The sequence below is a fragment of the Echiichthys vipera genome, assembly GCF_963691815.1.
Source record: "Echiichthys vipera genome assembly, chromosome: 21".
In the NCBI taxonomy this organism is placed as follows: domain Eukaryota; kingdom Metazoa; phylum Chordata; class Actinopteri; order Perciformes; family Trachinidae; genus Echiichthys; species Echiichthys vipera.
The window spans coordinates 14638964-14656414 of record NC_139846.1 but is presented as its reverse complement, the minus strand read 5'-3'; the positions used below and the strand labels follow the sequence as shown (position 1 = coordinate 14656414).

The following is a 17451-nucleotide window of genomic DNA, read 5'->3' as shown; positions in this document are numbered from 1 at the left end:
TCCCCTTTTAGGACAGTATTTACAAATCTGATTGTCAGGTATGAAAACTCATCTTAGAAGACGTGATTTGAAACAATTTCTAAATATAATTTAGATATACACGCTGATAACGGCATATAAGGGAAATTATAATAGCTCTTTTTCAGCTTTTAAGTCTGAATTTTAACTACAGAAATAAAGAACATTGCTAAACACAAATCTGACACAAGAAAACCCCCGTGCGTAAGCACATGCAAATACACGAACACAATGCCCACATACTGTACGCACACACACAGACACACACACTGAAAGTGAGCTTAGCTGCGGAGTAGAGCCCCAAGGGCTGGTCTGTTGATTAATGAGGGGAGGAAGGCAAGGAGAGGAGGATGAAGCAGAAGTGTTAATGGAGCTATGATAGATTCCTCTAGGCCTGGTGTTTTATAGGTGAGTCTCCAGTGTATCTGCACAATGTAGCAACACGGTACCACAGAGAACTGGAAAGCCCGAGCCCCGAGTGGGAGGTGAAATATGTGTATCGGATTGACTGAATACGGAGCGAAATACATTCACCTTTCCAAATCACACAGCTAACATTATCAACGGAGTTCATTTAACTGTGTGAATAAGGCTGGGCGACGTGGCCTAAAATACTACAATGATCATTTTATGCTGTATTGCGATGCACAATATATATTACACTATTTTGCCATCTCCTCTAAAGCACTTCATACAGTTAATGCTCAATTTAACCCTTTAATGCAAACAATCACTCCAGCGTGATGATAGAAGCCCCTGCAACATGACTGCATTGAAACATTCTTGTTTAAATTCATCAGTGGTTTCTGTAGTAACCATCATACAACATGCAAAAAGGAGGAAACCAAGTTAAATTTAACAGAATTGTAAGCTATTTATTCAAACCAGGCTACACTTTTTTTAACTGTTGTTAAATGTGTGCAGATGTGTTATCTGCCTATTTGTCTCAGGACTGTTCACTCAGAACAGGCTTGCATATACCATATATTATACAACCAACAGGAACTTTTGGATCTTGCAATTCTGTTAACATGATTGCTGATCTCACTTACTCACTTTCGCCAAAACAACAGGGTCTACCAATCCAGTCCCCCAGGAGCCCTTAGGGAGGGAGGAGGGCTAAGGGCTACTGTAGGTTAGAGCTAACTTCTCATCAGCTATAACAACCCTGCATTTTCCTCGCCGTACATTGGCGAACAAAATGGATGAACTACAACTGCAGATCACCGCTCATGAATGGATTATGGTCTGCAACATCATGATTTTCACAGAAACATGGTTCAACAGCTGTGTGATAGTAGAGAGGAGGAGAGCGGTCTGAAGGGGCGGGGGAGTGTGTAGAACAGTTGGCAGCTTAAAAAAAATGACATGAAAATATACACCCAGTGTCTGAGATATAGTCATTTAAGAACAACACACATACATTGAGTGTATTTGATATATCGCTCACCACTATGAGTGGACATTATTAATTTAATTTAGGGTGAGAGAATCCACTTTGAAATATGATTCATTTGACAACTTTATTGGAAACATTCCAAAAAACTTGAAAAAAGGAGCAAAAGATTCTCTTGTAAAACACAGAGATATGTGCTGGGCAGCGTGGCAGTGACAGCACATTTTACAGGATCATCCCATTTGTTTGTCACTGTCACATCGCTGAAATGTCATTTTTAACAGCTTCAACAAATGTTCTGAGTCAATGGTGTTCAGTTCATGGTCAGAGAAGCAAGTGGAGGAAAATCTTTGCCACATCTCGTCAGAGATAGTATTGAAATAGTCAAAAACATAAATAATCTTCTTTCTTCTATTCTAAGTAACTACTCACTGACCTTAAAGAAAGTTTAAAATAAATAACATTTTAAAACAGCAACCCTTTTTTATATGAAGTGCCATTTTTAAATTGTCAGTGTGTCATACCAACATTAAGCCATTTTCTATCAAGCCCGCTCAGGCAGTTTTATTCTTTTCCTAGGGCAGAAGTGAAGCTGTTTTATGAGTCTGAACACAGTGTAGATGAAATGAGAGAACGTTTGTAGCTTTCTTTGCCATTTAAGTTTTCAGGTTTTTCAAAGAACGAAATTCGCAAAGCCTACCTGCTTTGCTAATGTTTTTATAGGACGGCTTCTCCCTCTCCTCCTTGTTGCGATGCGCAGCTGTCGGAAAAACATGCCCACATTGATAAAAGGAAGTGATAAGCTCGGGAGCGTGCAATTTTGGTTCCAATTCCAATTTGGTGCCAGTTCTCAACTGGAACCAGTCCTCGAGCCGAGATGATCAAGATGAAGGTACAAAATAAAACGGCAAGCTGAATGTTGTTCTTTGTTTAGTATAATTGGTGTTAATGTGTTGTAATGTATGTGTAATATTGTTTGTTAATATCTACAATAATGCTTTGGGACACTTGGGGGCAGCAGAAACAAAAGGTAGACACATCAGTTGATAAAGCAAGCTCGTTAGCAACATTAACATTTACTTGGAGTTGTGTTTCTTCCCAATTTGTGAATGTAAGTTACCTGATATCTGACAGAATTGTCTATCTGGTTTCTATCTTCATTCTCACATTGCCTCCACTCTAACCGAGATGACTCAGAGATGACGTAACCACCGGAATCTAATGTCATGGATGTTGGTCAGGATTGAAACAGCTTGACAATAGCGTGAGTCCTCTCATGAGCCCAGTGGATTATTGTTTTTTTCAATCGAGAAACCACTGTTTCATGTCATGATGCCAGACGAATCAGTCAACTCATTGGATTGGGCAGATTCAAAGGTCTAATATTTAATCTCCTTTTAGCTTGGATTTTGGTCCCTACCAATTCCTGAAGGACATATCTGTCTCCAGCTGCTAAATGCTCCACTATGTATGACAGGTAGTTGCTAACTTTGTCTAGCTGTTGTTCAGTGCTGGGCAGGTGGTGTACAGTCCTTTGTTTTGAGATTTTCGCTGAAATCAGCTGTCAACGACACTGAGCAGTGAAGGTAAATAGGGTCTGTTATATTCTCCACACTTATACACAAATGGAACAGCTGAGACTGAAGACAGAAAAATGGAGTAAAGTGGCACAAAGATTTAAATGTGGTTGGATAATATGCTTGTTCTCTCTACGTTTATCTGTGGTGTTGAAAAAAGTGTCTTGTCTGTTGTCAGGGGGCAGGGTCAGCAGGGATTGGAAAGATTAAATAGCCATGAAGAGAGTCCTCTTCCATTGAGCTGTGACTTCTCCCTCGGTGAGATTAGAGAACTTTGCACTTTACAAAGCAGCTCATCAGAAAACATTGTGAACAAAGCTGTTATGGACAGTGCCAGCTTGGTGTGATTATGTACAGATTTCAGGCAGAGACGGACGCAAGACAGAGGAAACAGCAACAGAGGGGAAAAGAGAAAAAGCTGCCGGGGTTGAAAGAAGAGTCCTGTGTGGTATTTTTATGCATGACACTGAGTGAGGGCAAAAAAAAAAGAGTGCTGATACAATAGGGTATTATTAGCAACCAGTCTTTTTATGGTGCATCACTAAATCAATTGGGTTTTAGATATTCCAAACCACTAATAACAACATATGTCCCTGTTCATGACAAAAAGCTTTTTTGATAATTAGGAACAACAGGAATCAATGATGTGAAATGTTCAAGTGGGGTCCGGGCAGAGATTTATTTATGAACGCTATATAATAGAGGCACATTTTTCACCATGAATAACGACTGTGGGGCTGTTGTTCCCATATCCTGCTAGAGATGCAATTCATCTGGGCTAATAAGAGCTGGTAATTTGTCTTCAGGTCTTTGTCTGATGGAGGAAGCTGATGGAAACCAAAGGAAATGACCACACGATGTATAGCCCTGCATATATGTGAATTAATGCACTGAATCGAAAAAACATCTATCACAAGAAGAGCTGAAAGGAGGCTGCATGCACCCACAAGGCCCAAAATAATCATATCAAATATCAACAAAGCTTATTAAAAATCCTCTATCTGATAGTTTTAAATTCTATTTGGAAACCGTAATGATGGAGTGGAAAACGTGGCTAATTGTGGCCACTGGATGTAAGAATCTAATGATTTGCTAACTGATATAATCTGATTTCTGTGCATAAAGCCCGGCCTCATTTATCCATGTTGTTTGGAAGTCTCAATTGCTCCAAGTTGCACACAGCTGACTGTGTCTTTTCCACGCTCCACTGACAAGTACAGTTCCTGGGGTGAAAAATCTTCTGACATCCACCATTCTGGACGGCCTGTCATTGTTAATAGCGAGTGCATGGAAGTGGCAAGATCCAATCTTAAATGGCTGTGCCATCTCGGACAATAGACACATTGTTCTCCACTTCTTTGCGCCTGCTTTGGTGGGCGTTTGTGCGCCCACAAGGGGGAACATATCCACACACCATGACAGTACACGCTGTCCACGTAAAGGCTGGTCTGGTCACTGAGCACAAACCACTTGTGAGACAAAAACCGCTGAGTGAGACAAAAGAAGGGTAAAACAGTTAATAACTGTTTTATCTGTGGGCAGAGATGGGAGGAGGCACCACTGGGTCCAAAAAAGTACTTTAAGAGTAATAACTCTTGATTGTGTGTGTGATTCATTTGCACCATTAATGTCTTTATCAGTGTAAACTGCAAGCTTAGCATCAGAGTCAGGTATTTAAGGTCTCCAACCTAACATTTTGGATTTTTTATTATCTCTTTCTAAAGATGAAGCGTTTCTAAATAGTTGTTTTGTCGAGCTAACACTCTTAAACAGTTTTCAAAGATAGAATAAAGAGAAAAAACAGCAGATCCTCACATTTTACAAACTAAAACGAGAGAATGTTCGGGATGTTTGCTAAAAAGAAAAAAGGACTGAAATGATAGACAGTTATTAAAATATTGCCCTAAATGGAATTATTCTTTGGCTGTTGTATTTACATAGGTAGTTTTTTTCCCCAATAGAGCAAAGATGGGATGATACAGTTGTTGCTGCATTGTGGCATGGGCCACTGTAACACAAGTATTGTCACATATCAACTGCCCTGAAAACTTCCCACCAGACCAAAAGTAGCAAATAAGTACTGAAGTACAGCAGTTGTCACTTGTTTTTTTATTTGCCCCAAAACAAGTTATACACATTCCCAAGATTGAGAAATGTTTCTCTCCTAAAATAAAAAGTAATTTTAAGAACCCAAATCACTGCTGTAAATCTATAAACAGGAGAGTAACCCGCCTTTCTGAAAAATGGTATGCTTGTGTTTGGATGATGAATAACTCTCAGTCTGCAGCCAAGATTATTGGTTTACTGATTATTTGTTTACATCCACACTTTTGGCTGATTGTATTTTCACTCCTCCTCATTCTGGACCAGACATAATGCATTTTTAATGTCTTTTCTGGTTTGACCAAGGCACTCTCATAACTTCACTTTGATGGCAGGAGAGTACAACTTTGTCCTTTTTTCAATTTAATTCTTGCTTTTGTGAATTACATTAGCAGTCTATCATATAAAGCCTATTGTGTTTTTTTGAGATGTAAGTTAGTTTGTTGGTGTAATTTGAGCTTCAATTTAAAAGACTAGTCGAAAGTTACACTTATTGTGCAGATGCCAAACAGCCCCTCTGTATCTTAAATATGTTGGGGTTTTTAAATCAACAAAATCCACAGTCTAGTTTCAAAATATCAACAGTGAGCTGTAAGGGAAATTTGGGCGTTAGGTCTAGTTTATCGTAGAATAGATTCAACTGTAGTTCCTTGAATGGCCACTTAAGGCTGACTCCAAAAGCGAGTCAATCTCCTTAGAGTCCCATATTAAAATACCCAACTTTAAAGCACAAATAAACATGTTTACAGCCAGGGAGAATAAAAGGTTTTCTCTATAGCAAATTCACGAAAACTGTCAGGGGTGAATTTGTATATTCCTCACCTGTTTAAATTATATTAAGGCATACAGTTCTGGATAATTAAGGGCTGGCCGCTTTCGGTGATGGTTGGGTGCAGTCACATGAGACTAGGCTACATTCAGCCCGCCTCAACTCCATCCACGCTCCACCTGTCGGCCCATTTTATGATTAACTCAGAGTTATACCTCAGGTACTGTCAAGATGGTGATGGCTGGAGCCACCCACTTCAAGCTCCCTTTCAGAAACCTATGAGTGATGTCCATCAGTCAAACAGTCTATGAACTCCACCAAGTCCTGAGGGAAATATCTGTCTCTGTAGCTGCTAAATCCTCCACTTTCTTTACCAGATAAATACTAAATTTGTCCATTTGCTACTTGGTACTTGGTTGCTACTTGGATTTTTAGAGCATTTTAGCAGAAAACAGCTGCCTGCTGTTTCTGAAAACCACACAATGTGAGAGGCAACTTTAAAACCAAAACAAGCTTAACACTGCTATATAACTGGAAAAGCCTGATGATAATTCTCTATGGATTTGACACCACATGCAACCGCTTTCTCATATGAGTTCAGTGTTATTATGCAAATGTTAATTGTAGCCACTTTAAATTTCTGTAATGAAGTCAAATCCTAATCCTACGGTTATATTTTTACTGCACTTTTGTTTGTTAATGTTGCATTTACTGCAGGTACTGTTTGTTTTGATGTGGTGTTAACATTGTGAGAAATTTTAACAAGAATAAGTGTGAAGTCCATGTGTGAAGTGCTCTGCGTTCTCTTAAAATATTACATATTTTACATCTGGGCCAGCGGATCTACAGCTCCTTTTTGAAGTGTCAAAACATATTTGTGAATGTAGAGACTGAATGGCAGACAGACCCACCTGCAGCAAACTAAAACTGACCATTTTTCTTCTGTGTTGAAGAAAAGTCGCACAGACAAAGGTAAAATACTCAACAGCTGACCTTTTTATATTTACAACAGCAATGCATTACTTGGGAAACATGTACCTGGTCTGAGACTGACGCAAAAATTACTCAAAGGTCATATTATTCAGCTCCTAAAGAGGAGTCCATCCCACTGATAGCATCTCTGAAAGGAAGGAAGAAAGAGCTGCACGGGTGACGGCAATCATATCACTGCTGCCAGATTTGATGTTTTTCTCGGTGCGGATACACTTGTTTTTGGCACTTGTCGGCATTTACTTTGTCTTTATGTAATACAAAACAAAAAAAATACTGTATGGTACAAAGCCACAGGATTAAAATTAATTGAGAATCCACACACTGTTCTTTGGCAGCAGATTGTTTACTTGTTTGTCGGGTGCATGTGTGTGTGTGCCAATTTTTCAGTGTTGAACCAAGCCAATTTGTGTGTATGTGTGCGTGCGTGCCTTTGCACTGTGTCAGGGGGAATAGCCTGTTGGGGTTATGGAGGGTGCAGTGTGGGGTGATGAATAGGATGCTTTTGTGCTCAGTCTCTCAGTTGTCTGCAAACCAGTGAAGGAGAGAATAGTGAGAGAGAAAGGGGGGATGAAGTGAGGGAGATAAAGCCAGATAAAGGGGAAGAAAAGAAGAAGGGAGATAAAATAGGTAGGAGGAGATGAGAGAGAGACACTGGAGTGTGGGGAGTACAGGTGAGACGTGAGGTGAGAGAACAGGTGGAGAGGTGAGGAGGGGAATGTGAGAAGAGAGACTACTTGTGCATTCAAGAACACTGCACCGTTGTCTCTGCTCAGCCAACAAAGAGACAAAGAAGTTGGCTAATGTAGGAAATCGTTGCCATTCATGTCAGTTGAAGAAAAAAAAAATGTCCCAGGAAAAAATAAAAGTGAAGAGAAAGTGCTCCGGTTGGTAAATTTAATCACTGGGCGAAACACAGCTGACCTCATGGCCTCAACCTTCACACATGATGGGGTTTGGAAATGAGACAATCATATTGACCGATGCTGATGAGTTCAGGCGAAGCTGTTGGTGTTGGCGTGGCCACTTTAATATCGCATAAAGAGAACCGTTCGACTGTACTACTTTCTAATAATAATAATAAAAAGTATAATACATTGAAAATGGCACGGCATTACAATAGAGACCTGAGTGGGAGCATTAGAAGGTCAACTGTGATGCAAAGTCTTGATATGTGATATTTCAAAGACCTTTAAAGCACTAAAAAAAAAAGATTAAAAAACCATAACATGAGGGGGAAAATACTCAGGACCTTTCTGGGCTCAAACTCTAACTGAGAACGTACATCACGCCAATCTGACAGGTAGGGCTGGGTATCGAACCTTAGTGCTTTCCTGGTACCAATTGTAATAAGGCTGAATATCAAAAACAGTCAAAAAAATGATAGATGAGAACTAAAGCTGAGTCTTTTACTATTGTTAACTGAATGATTCTGGATTTAGGACTGTTGACGGACCAAAGTGATTTGAAGATGTCACCTTGGGCGTTAGGGAATCGCGGCAGTAAAAAGCGGTGATTTTTCAATACTTTCAGACATTCTATAAAACAAACAATGAATCATGAAAAGCTGAAAAATGATCAGCCAGTTAATGCAAATTATGTAGCTCTACTGGCATCAAATGCTTGGTCAGATTTGTGATCTTGTTTACTCATCCTTTGAGGAGTTAGTGCCTTCTATGAATCAGAATTAAGTTTCCCAGTTTAAGACTGTTTTTGCAACATGTTTACACATCAAACATTCATTCAAGAACTTTGGTTTCAGAACTGAATGAATAAGTCCAGTGGTTCCCAAACTGGGAGGCGAGACTGGTATTTTGGTTTCTATTGTGGTCCGTTTGTAGTCTGAGTAGTATTGATCAATCACGTGTAAGCAGGCTCCGGCTGCATGCAGGTAAACAGTCGCTGTGGAGAGCAAAAGAGGCGTAACACACTGGCTGAAATGCAATCTCAGAAGCCATTGGCTATCGTCTGTTGATGATTTAGCCTTCTTATTTGCTTTTTCATATATTTAGCTGCATTCGTATGCAGATATCTGTTTATAGAGATTAGCCGAAATGTTGTCTGGGCCTGGATCTGGGTGCTAATCAGACTGTAAACAATAAGCGGTGCACGGAAGAGGAAGTCTTGGCAAAGATATCTGCTGGCTACACCAGAACAACTGAAATATTGGCCGTTGACCCCAGAGGCTAGGTCTTCATCAGAGATTGATCAGTAAATGGGCAGAAAATGTATCTGCAAAACTTTTGATGATCAATTGATAATTTGTCAAGCAAAAATGCCTAAAATGCACTGGTTTCAGCTTGTCAAAAATGTATATTTGAGTACCTTTGAACATTTTGGAGGTATTGGACTGTTTTGGATAAAAACAAACAACTTGAAAATGTCACCCTGGGCTTTGGGAACTTGTTATGGTAATTAAAAAAGGTAATTAATAGATTAACAGATAATGAAAATAAGCTGTAGTTGTGGCCGTCTTTGGTTTATTTTGTCTGAGTAGAAATAGGAATGTGTAGAAATAGATGGTGTAAAAGGTGTAGAAAGAATAGTAATGTCTTGGTAACAGTAATGAAACTCAGGTATCAGAGAGAATAAAAAATATTTCAACAACTATACCCATCCCTGATGACATGATGGTCCAGTGGATGGGCGTCTACACACTATGTTGCACTTTTGGCTGCATTTTAGCAGTGAGGAATCCTAAAAAGCAAACAGGCATGATCTCCCTGTCAATGTTACTAACTCTGACTCTGGGTTTGTAAGTATCCAGTATCCATCTGTACTGACTCTCTGTTGAGCATATCAAGTGTCTCTTCACAGCCATAAACACTGAGCAGTTGAAATATGTTTGAGATCATGCTGCAAAATAGCTCCAAAATAAAACTCGACTAAATATCGTCTCCTCCACTCAGATGTGTGTTTCTTTCCAGTCATGCCCATGCGTGTCACACATTTGGATTTTCATCTCTCTCAAAACACAAAAGCACTTGAAATTAAGCCATTGGAAACTGATGAGGTATTTTTTTTCCCACCGAGAAAAAGGAGGAATAATCACAGAGAAGTACTCTATCGCGGCCTGTTGATTCAGACATACAGATACCTCATTCTTGCTCCATTTCATTGTTTTTTTCTCCAACTGATTCAGAATGAGAATCGGCCTGAAATAACGAACCACTATAGCGTGGACGGACTTTCTGTCTACCCACATCGGGGTCCTCTGAGGCCATCGCAGCGTGGCTTTTCTATGATGAAACAGCAGCGAGCGGTGGAGGGCTGAGAGAGTGGGCGATCGGGACACAAACTGTGTTTTTTCTCCACAAACAGCAGGATGAGATGTGGAGCTGGCAGAGATATGGCATCCATACCTCGAGCACAGCCAACGCAGGGTGCATCCTCACTTGTTTTGTCATAGACTAATAGCATATATACAAGAAGTAAAAAAACAGAGCCAACTGTATGCGATTGAGCTAGTTTGCATGTAAACAACAACAAATGCCTTTTTATTTGTTAGTGGGTGCAGTCACGAGCGGCTGTTGTGCAAGTCCTTTAGGGGCGGTAAAGGTTCCTCCTTCTCGACAACTACCCTTAAAGAGCAATCAAAGATAACCTCAGTGGCAGAAAATAATAGTAAGAATAATGTTGATGAAGCCAGGTGATGATGTGAGGAGGCAGACATCATTACCCTCCATCATCACACTTCATCAGAGGAGAGGGAGTGTGCCCGCTCTGTTGGCGTAATGAGCTGGAAGCATGAACAAAAGCAGATGGCTTTATGAGTCAGACAACAAGGCGCTCATAATTGAATATGTATCATTCATTTCAATTTAAGCAGTGGAGCCATTTTTCTCATCTTTTTTTTTCTCTTGTACCTCAATGGAATCCATTATAAGGCATTGAAGGGCTGCCATCACACCGAGTCTTTACAGAATTTCCAACACTGGGAATATTTCATCATGGCTGAAATGGTTAAAGTACAGTAATGACTGGTATTAGGCTGATGACAATATGCACAGTGATGAATGGATCCCTATGTTGTACATCCTATAGAATTCATAAAACAATGTGTGAATTTGCAACACGCGAGAGACGTATCATAGCCCAAGTGACCTTATTAGAGTAAGTTATGACGTGGCTAACGCCTGTCATATTACTTTTACAGAGTATCCCAGTTTTTATTATTACAGCTCTTTATCTCCTCGTGGGTATTAGTTCTGCTTGGGAGGAAGAAAGTGTTATCTGTCTACAGTGTTTGCAGTCAGAAAACTGGATCACACCCTCAACTTTCACAATGAAAATACAAGTCACAGGCTAGAAAAGTGAGAACAAAGGAGGAGATGCGATTTACAACTACATCCACATGACACCAGCTGTCCATCATGTCGACTTTGCCAACATGTCAGTGTGTGCAGAAGTAGCCGACGCTTTGCACAATGCGCTGAGAGGAACTTGGCCGCTGCTCGTGCTGCTCTAATCTGTTTTTCCTCTTGAAGAGCTCGCAGCAGGACGGCTGCCTATGGAGCAATTAAAGCCTCTTTCTTAATCCAGTCGCCCCTGATGCTAAAAGACCGCAAACAACTGGAACTCCTCTTCCTCTTCCTCCACCACCACATTATCCTCCTCTTCTTCCTCCTCCTCCTCCTCCTCCTCCTCCTCCACCGCGCTATAGACAGCAAGTGCAACAGTACTCACCCCCAGTTTCTTACTCCGTATCCTCACGTATCCCTGTTTGACTATGTCGTTGAAGTTGGAAGCCATGGTGAGGGGGAAGCGGGTAGCTTCCTGCCCGAGGTGAAAAATAAAACAAAGTAACCTCTTTTTTTTTGTTTGTTTTTTTGGGAGAGGTAGCGATTTTTTTTTTTTTACTTAAGGATCGGACGGTGAGATATCCAGCAGCAGCAGCAGCAGCAGCAGCAGCAGGAGGAGGAGGAGAGCGGGGCGGTGGGCAACCTGCTCCTGTGTCAGCGCTCAGGCTGCCCGGCTTCAGCGGCGCGATCCAACCGCGGAGAGGAGGGAGATACCATTCAGTCAGCTGATTCACTTGAGCCAGGAGAGGAGAGAGCAGGAGAGGCGCGCTTCCTGGACCACACCATCCCCTGAAACAGCGAGGGGGGTGGGGGGGATAAAGGGCTGCGGAAGGAGGGAGGGAGGGAGGGGTTTCTTTAATTCACTGAGGTGTACCTGACTTTTCACAGTGTTTCGTCCGCCATTGTAATTGTCAGTAGACCTACTGTAGTGTAGCTGGTAACCACTCATTTTCGTAGTAAACTATCTTATTAGAGTTGCCTATAGAAATACCATTAAATAAATATCAGCCTCTAAATGGTCATCTGTAAATCAGTTACTCACCCTGAGTTACTTTGAATTCTTGAAGAAGAATTTGTTTTTCTCACACAAAAACAGATATACATTGTTGGCCCCCTATTAGCAGAGGTGATTCTAGAGTCTGATGGGCCCTGGGCAAAACAATCTCAACAAGCCCCCCTCGAACTAGGGTTCATCACCATTATGTTATAAATGATTTGACACCAACAAAAAAAATGCCAACATTTTATTTTCATAGTGTACATTTTAGGTATTTTCAATGTTGGTTATTTTCAAAATATGAATATAAAGATTAAAAACTTGTAAGATATTAATATGAAGAACAACGGGAGTGGGTGGAGTCAGGTGTGGCCCCCTTAGGGAGGTCAGGTCTACGATACTGGCCTTGCTAATCTTTGAATTGCATCAAAATCATTTTACTGGTGGGAGTAAATCAAAAGAAGTGGTTTTGAGGTACGTTGATGTAATATTGTGACAGTATAAAAAAATACTCTTCTTTGTGTTTTTATGAGGATGAACTTATACACACTTTTTTATTTTACGAATCCTATGGAGTGTGATCCATTAGTTTTAACAAAAAATAACCTATACTTTTTTTTTCATGTGAAAGTGTAGCAGCCGAACTCAATGGGGAACGGAGGCACAGGTGCAGAGGGCTTTTTGACCAGATTTAGCAACTCTATTGGTAGCATGTGGCTTCTGCCAGCTTCACTTTGTGCCATTGAGTTTTAGTTGGTCCTGCAGGGTTTGAAGCTGTGCAGCCTCACACGGCCCTCTGGTACAATGAAGTAAGAGTAAGATGCATACCTTATTTACAAAATGTAGTTTTTATAAAAAATAAAGTTGTAGTTAATTACCCTGTAGATGTATTTACTTAAGTAAACTCCTTGTATACATATTATATTGATAGTTGTTTTTGTTTGTGCTACTGTGACACAATCTTTAAGCATTTAGCATTATCCCATAGTGGTAACAAGTGGACACAGCAAAAGATAAACTCAGTTTAGGAAGTGATAAAATAAAAAATATTGGAACTTTTACTGATTAACTGAGTGATCATAATACAGGAATAAGATTTTTCACAGAGAAATTAATTAGCAGGTATAATTGATTCAACGTTTCAAGCAAAAATGCCAAATATTGATGCTTCCTGCTTCTCTGTTGCTGCTCTCTTTGTCTCGTGTAGTAACAATTTGAATGACTAAATAATCAATCTAAAGAAAGCACCTTGGCTATTATAAAATTATAAAATTGTGATTTACACCATTCTCTGACATTTTATAACAATAAATCATTAGTGAAAATATAATTAGCATGTGTTTCAATAACGAAAATAATCCCTATTTGCAGCCTTCATATTTGAGACAACAATGAGTTGACAATAATGTATATTTTGCATGACAGTGGAGAGATAACAGAACACATAGGTCTACCAAGAGTCAACCTGTAACAGCAGCATGTTTTAACATCCGTACAGGCCAGCACTGTACTAAGTTCAGGCACTTGGGTTCATTCATCATTTTGATCACTAATGCATGAGCAAAAGGTTAAGATCAAGGTGCTCCTCTTCATCATTTGTAACACCCAACGACGTGTTTAACAAGACCACTTGTTTACTGAGTTTTCGTATATGAAATAACCATTCAAATGTTGCACCCCTGCCCCCCCCCACCCTACAATATGTTCAAAGAAAATATGCAAATGTAATGTACAGCAGAGCCTAGTGTTCCGACTAATTTGCAACATACTTTGTTTTTACCTTGCAGTCTGGTCATAATTACCTGTCTGAGTATGAATATAATTTCCATATTTTTCACCAGACAGCCCGATAATGAGGAAATACAATTTGAGATTGCCAGTGTGTGAGCACCATGTTTTGTCATTATTATGTGGCCTTGAATTGATGCTGTTTGATTTGTTGAATAATAGAACCAGATAGTCCAGTAAAAGATCAAATAATTTTTAAGCGAACCAGACTGTACGAAGCATACATTCGCCACCTGCAGCTTGTGTATTGTAGATACAGTGCCACAGATTGGCAATCAAAAAGCTCTGGAAAAAAAAGCACAGAAACAAATTTTGATCCCTGCCAAAGCTATAATCCTGATCGGGCTGTAGTGAGAGGCGTACCTCCGGTTGTGCAGTGGCAGAGAGTGAAATCCTCAGTATTAGGGAGCAGATGGCTCAGGTATATTGACATGAGGGGCTGCCTTTACTTATGTTGATTAAAATGGGGAGAATGCTTATATAACTGAGTTATATAAACAACTACATGATTAAGTGAAGATCATTTCCAGTATACCTCTTCATAGATTATTTTATTTAAACTCTCCAATCTAACAATAAGAAAGAACCATAGATTAATGTGGCAGTATCAGAAAGAAGATAAATGAGATCGCAAATGCTCTGTCTTTTCTAGCACTGCACAATTATCCTATTGCTTATACTACTGTATTTATTTGTTGTGGTCCTCTGCTGCGAAAGAGAGGGGCTTTGTTCAGTGCATATAGATGGCTGCCACTTTGCCAAGTGCTTTTCTGTCAAGTGTCAGCTTTTGCGTACAGAGGTAAAACTTCAATATCTGTATTTTCGGTCCTGCTCATTGCAAAAACAGCAAGCTGCCACCCCTCCAACAGACAGCTTGACTTTGATAGTCTTCATATCTCCCTGGAAGTGTCCTCAAATTTCAGACTTGTCAAAGTTGTTTTGTCTTCATAATCCTCTTTGTACAACATGGCCCCGTTCCATTCCCACTGCCTTGTCATCCTCTCTCTAAGAAAACAAGGCTGACAGCAACAGTCTTTTCATTGCACAATTATTCTGTTCTGGTGTCATTACAGAGAGCTGTCCTAGTTTTGGGTGAAGTAATTGCCTGCCGTGATACAAGACCAACAACCGGTTTGGCCTCAGTTGGTCACAGGTAGAGAGGCTCAGCGTGCGGGTCGCCACAAAAAACAACATATGGCTCTGACATACACGAACAGCTTCCAACAGGGTCAGATGTGTTGAGAGTCAGTCAAGAGTGGAGAGACCTTCATCAAGGTCACGGGCAAAGCGGCCAATATCTGCTGAGCTGTAGAAAACAACTCTTGTCCAATATGGGCAATTTATCAGGAATTGACCTCATAATCATCACCATTTTTCATTGACGTTCCGCATGATGTATCTAAGTCCCTTCACGTCTGTGATGATTAACACTGGCAAGACTGAGCCGCTTGCAGAGAAACCATGCCATCCATTAAAGCACTTAAGCATTCCTAAAAAATAAAATAAAAAAAGTCCCCCTGAATTGTTTATTTAGTCCCAGCTAAGGGCGGAAGCAAATAGATGGTTTTGATGGTCTGGTGAAATATTAAAATTGCCTTTGCATTTGATGCTTAGTTTGTCTCAGCACTGTTTGGCGAACATTCACGAGCGCAAGCAGCTAAATAATTAACACATTCTAAAAAAGATAAGCAGGGGTGAATGAGTGGAAGAGGGAAGAGAGAGAGAGAGAGAGAGAGAGAGAGGGAGAGAGAGAAATAACTCTCCACGCTTAGTTGTTTGCCAGGTAAGCATTTTTACATGTGGGCGGAGGGGAGAAAAAAGAGATCACACAGGCAGAGTTATGGTAATGTTCTGCTCCGGGTTCTTGTACTCAAGCTTTTTACAGCAACCCGTATCAGCCTGATATGTTAATAGGCACAATGGGATTTGGGTTTGATTAAATGTCAATGCCTGGAGGGGGAAAAAGCTAGTGTAGAGAGAGAAAGAGAGAGAGAGAGAGAGAGAGAGAGAGAGAGAGAGAGAGAGAGAGAGAGAGAGAGAGAGAGAGAGAGAGAGAGAGAGAGAGAAAAGACCATTTCTCAGAATAAGAGATGCGGGCTGTTCTGGGCTCAGTGGGTCCTTGGCCATCCAAGGAGGACATTGGTTAGTCACACAATATAGGACAGCTAAGGTTGTATGTAGTCCCAGAGGATCAGCCCATGACATGTTTGTGATTTACTCCATAACTGCTCGAAGTAGAAGTGGTTTGAGGGCCTCTCTGTCCTTCTCCAGAAGGTGAGTCGTGAGAGCGGGCGATTCGTGAGGGTCCTTTACTTCAATCACAGATGTAAGCTTATTATAAGGGTTCCTCGTGTTACCAAGTTAACCAGAAATGTTATCAGAAGAGCTGAGATTAAGATTTAATTTACGGCAACATGTCTGCTCATGCAAATCCATTTGTAAGGCGGTCGGGGCAGATGCACCTTTTCATGATCATCCCTTTTTTAAATTCTGGCTTATCTCCAATGAGGTAAAGTGTGCACTTGAATTCGGAGAAGGTTTATAATTGTAAATGAGCGCATGAGTCAGAAACTAAGCTTTAGAAGCAAACTGTGTAGGTACACTAATGATCATTATGGTATTTTAGGAGGATGAAGGGTGAGGAAAATGAGTGAGGGAAAGCGATGCAAACAGAATGGGGGGATACAAACATAGGAAGAAGAGAGGCAAACAGAATGAAAAGAAAAAAGAAAAGGATCATTCTCACGGACAGGCTATATCTCCTGCTGGTTTGACTCAGTCTTTGTGTCCTAAATTGAGGTCCATCTTATGTCACAGTGAGGCTGAACCCCGGGCTAGATCTCTGGAGACATAGCTGTTCTGCTGCTGCGGCGTTTCTCACAGAACCGCCGGGGGGTAGGGGGGCTGAATCCACAGTTCATCACACTCAGCTCCTCCTGGAAGACAGAAGAGTAAAATAGGTGCCTCCCTCTACTCCCACACGAGTGATGAGATGCCTGTTTTTTCTTCTCCCTCTTCTTTTTTTTTTCAGCCAATTTGCAGACCAGAGGCTGAATTCATCAACTTTCTAAATGAAGGAGCGGCTGGTCTTGGATCACTGACCGGGTCCTTCATGGACCCGGTCATCTCATTCATTTTAATTGTCTTTCATACTCAGAGACAGTCAATGAATTATATTCTTCTCCTGATTATTTCACATCAGGGCTTTTGGGATTATTAATCTGCCTTCAGTCATCTTTTAATTCAATTTTCACCTCATTAAACTGTTATTATTTCTGTCAAGCCAACACATTGATTTGAAGTTATAAGACGGACATTATGTTTGTGGTTCTTTTTTAAATACTTTTTTTGATCATTTCCCTCACTGTGTTTATTTTCCCTTTCTCCTGCCCCCGTACAGTGAGGCTCAACCAGAGAACATGAAGCTAGTAAGGATTCATGCTTAAGGACACCACAGCAAGGTAGATGCTTAATGTGTGGAGGATGTAATCCAGGGGTCCTGATCTCACGGT

General features: G+C 40.6%; 1 protein-coding gene across 1 annotated transcript in view; it reads right to left on the bottom strand.

Moving 5' to 3' along the window:
• Window positions 1-11605, bottom strand: part of dok6 (docking protein 6) — a gene marked incomplete at both ends in the record, with an annotated part of 48274 nt that extends 36669 nt beyond the window's left edge. The window contains one exon of the mRNA XM_083936379.1: window positions 11540-11605. Within this exon, the coding sequence (XP_083792505.1) occupies window positions 11540-11605 (66 nt within the window). The remainder of the gene's footprint in view (window positions 1-11539) is intronic.
• Between the last annotated feature and the right edge of the window lie 5846 nt (window positions 11606-17451).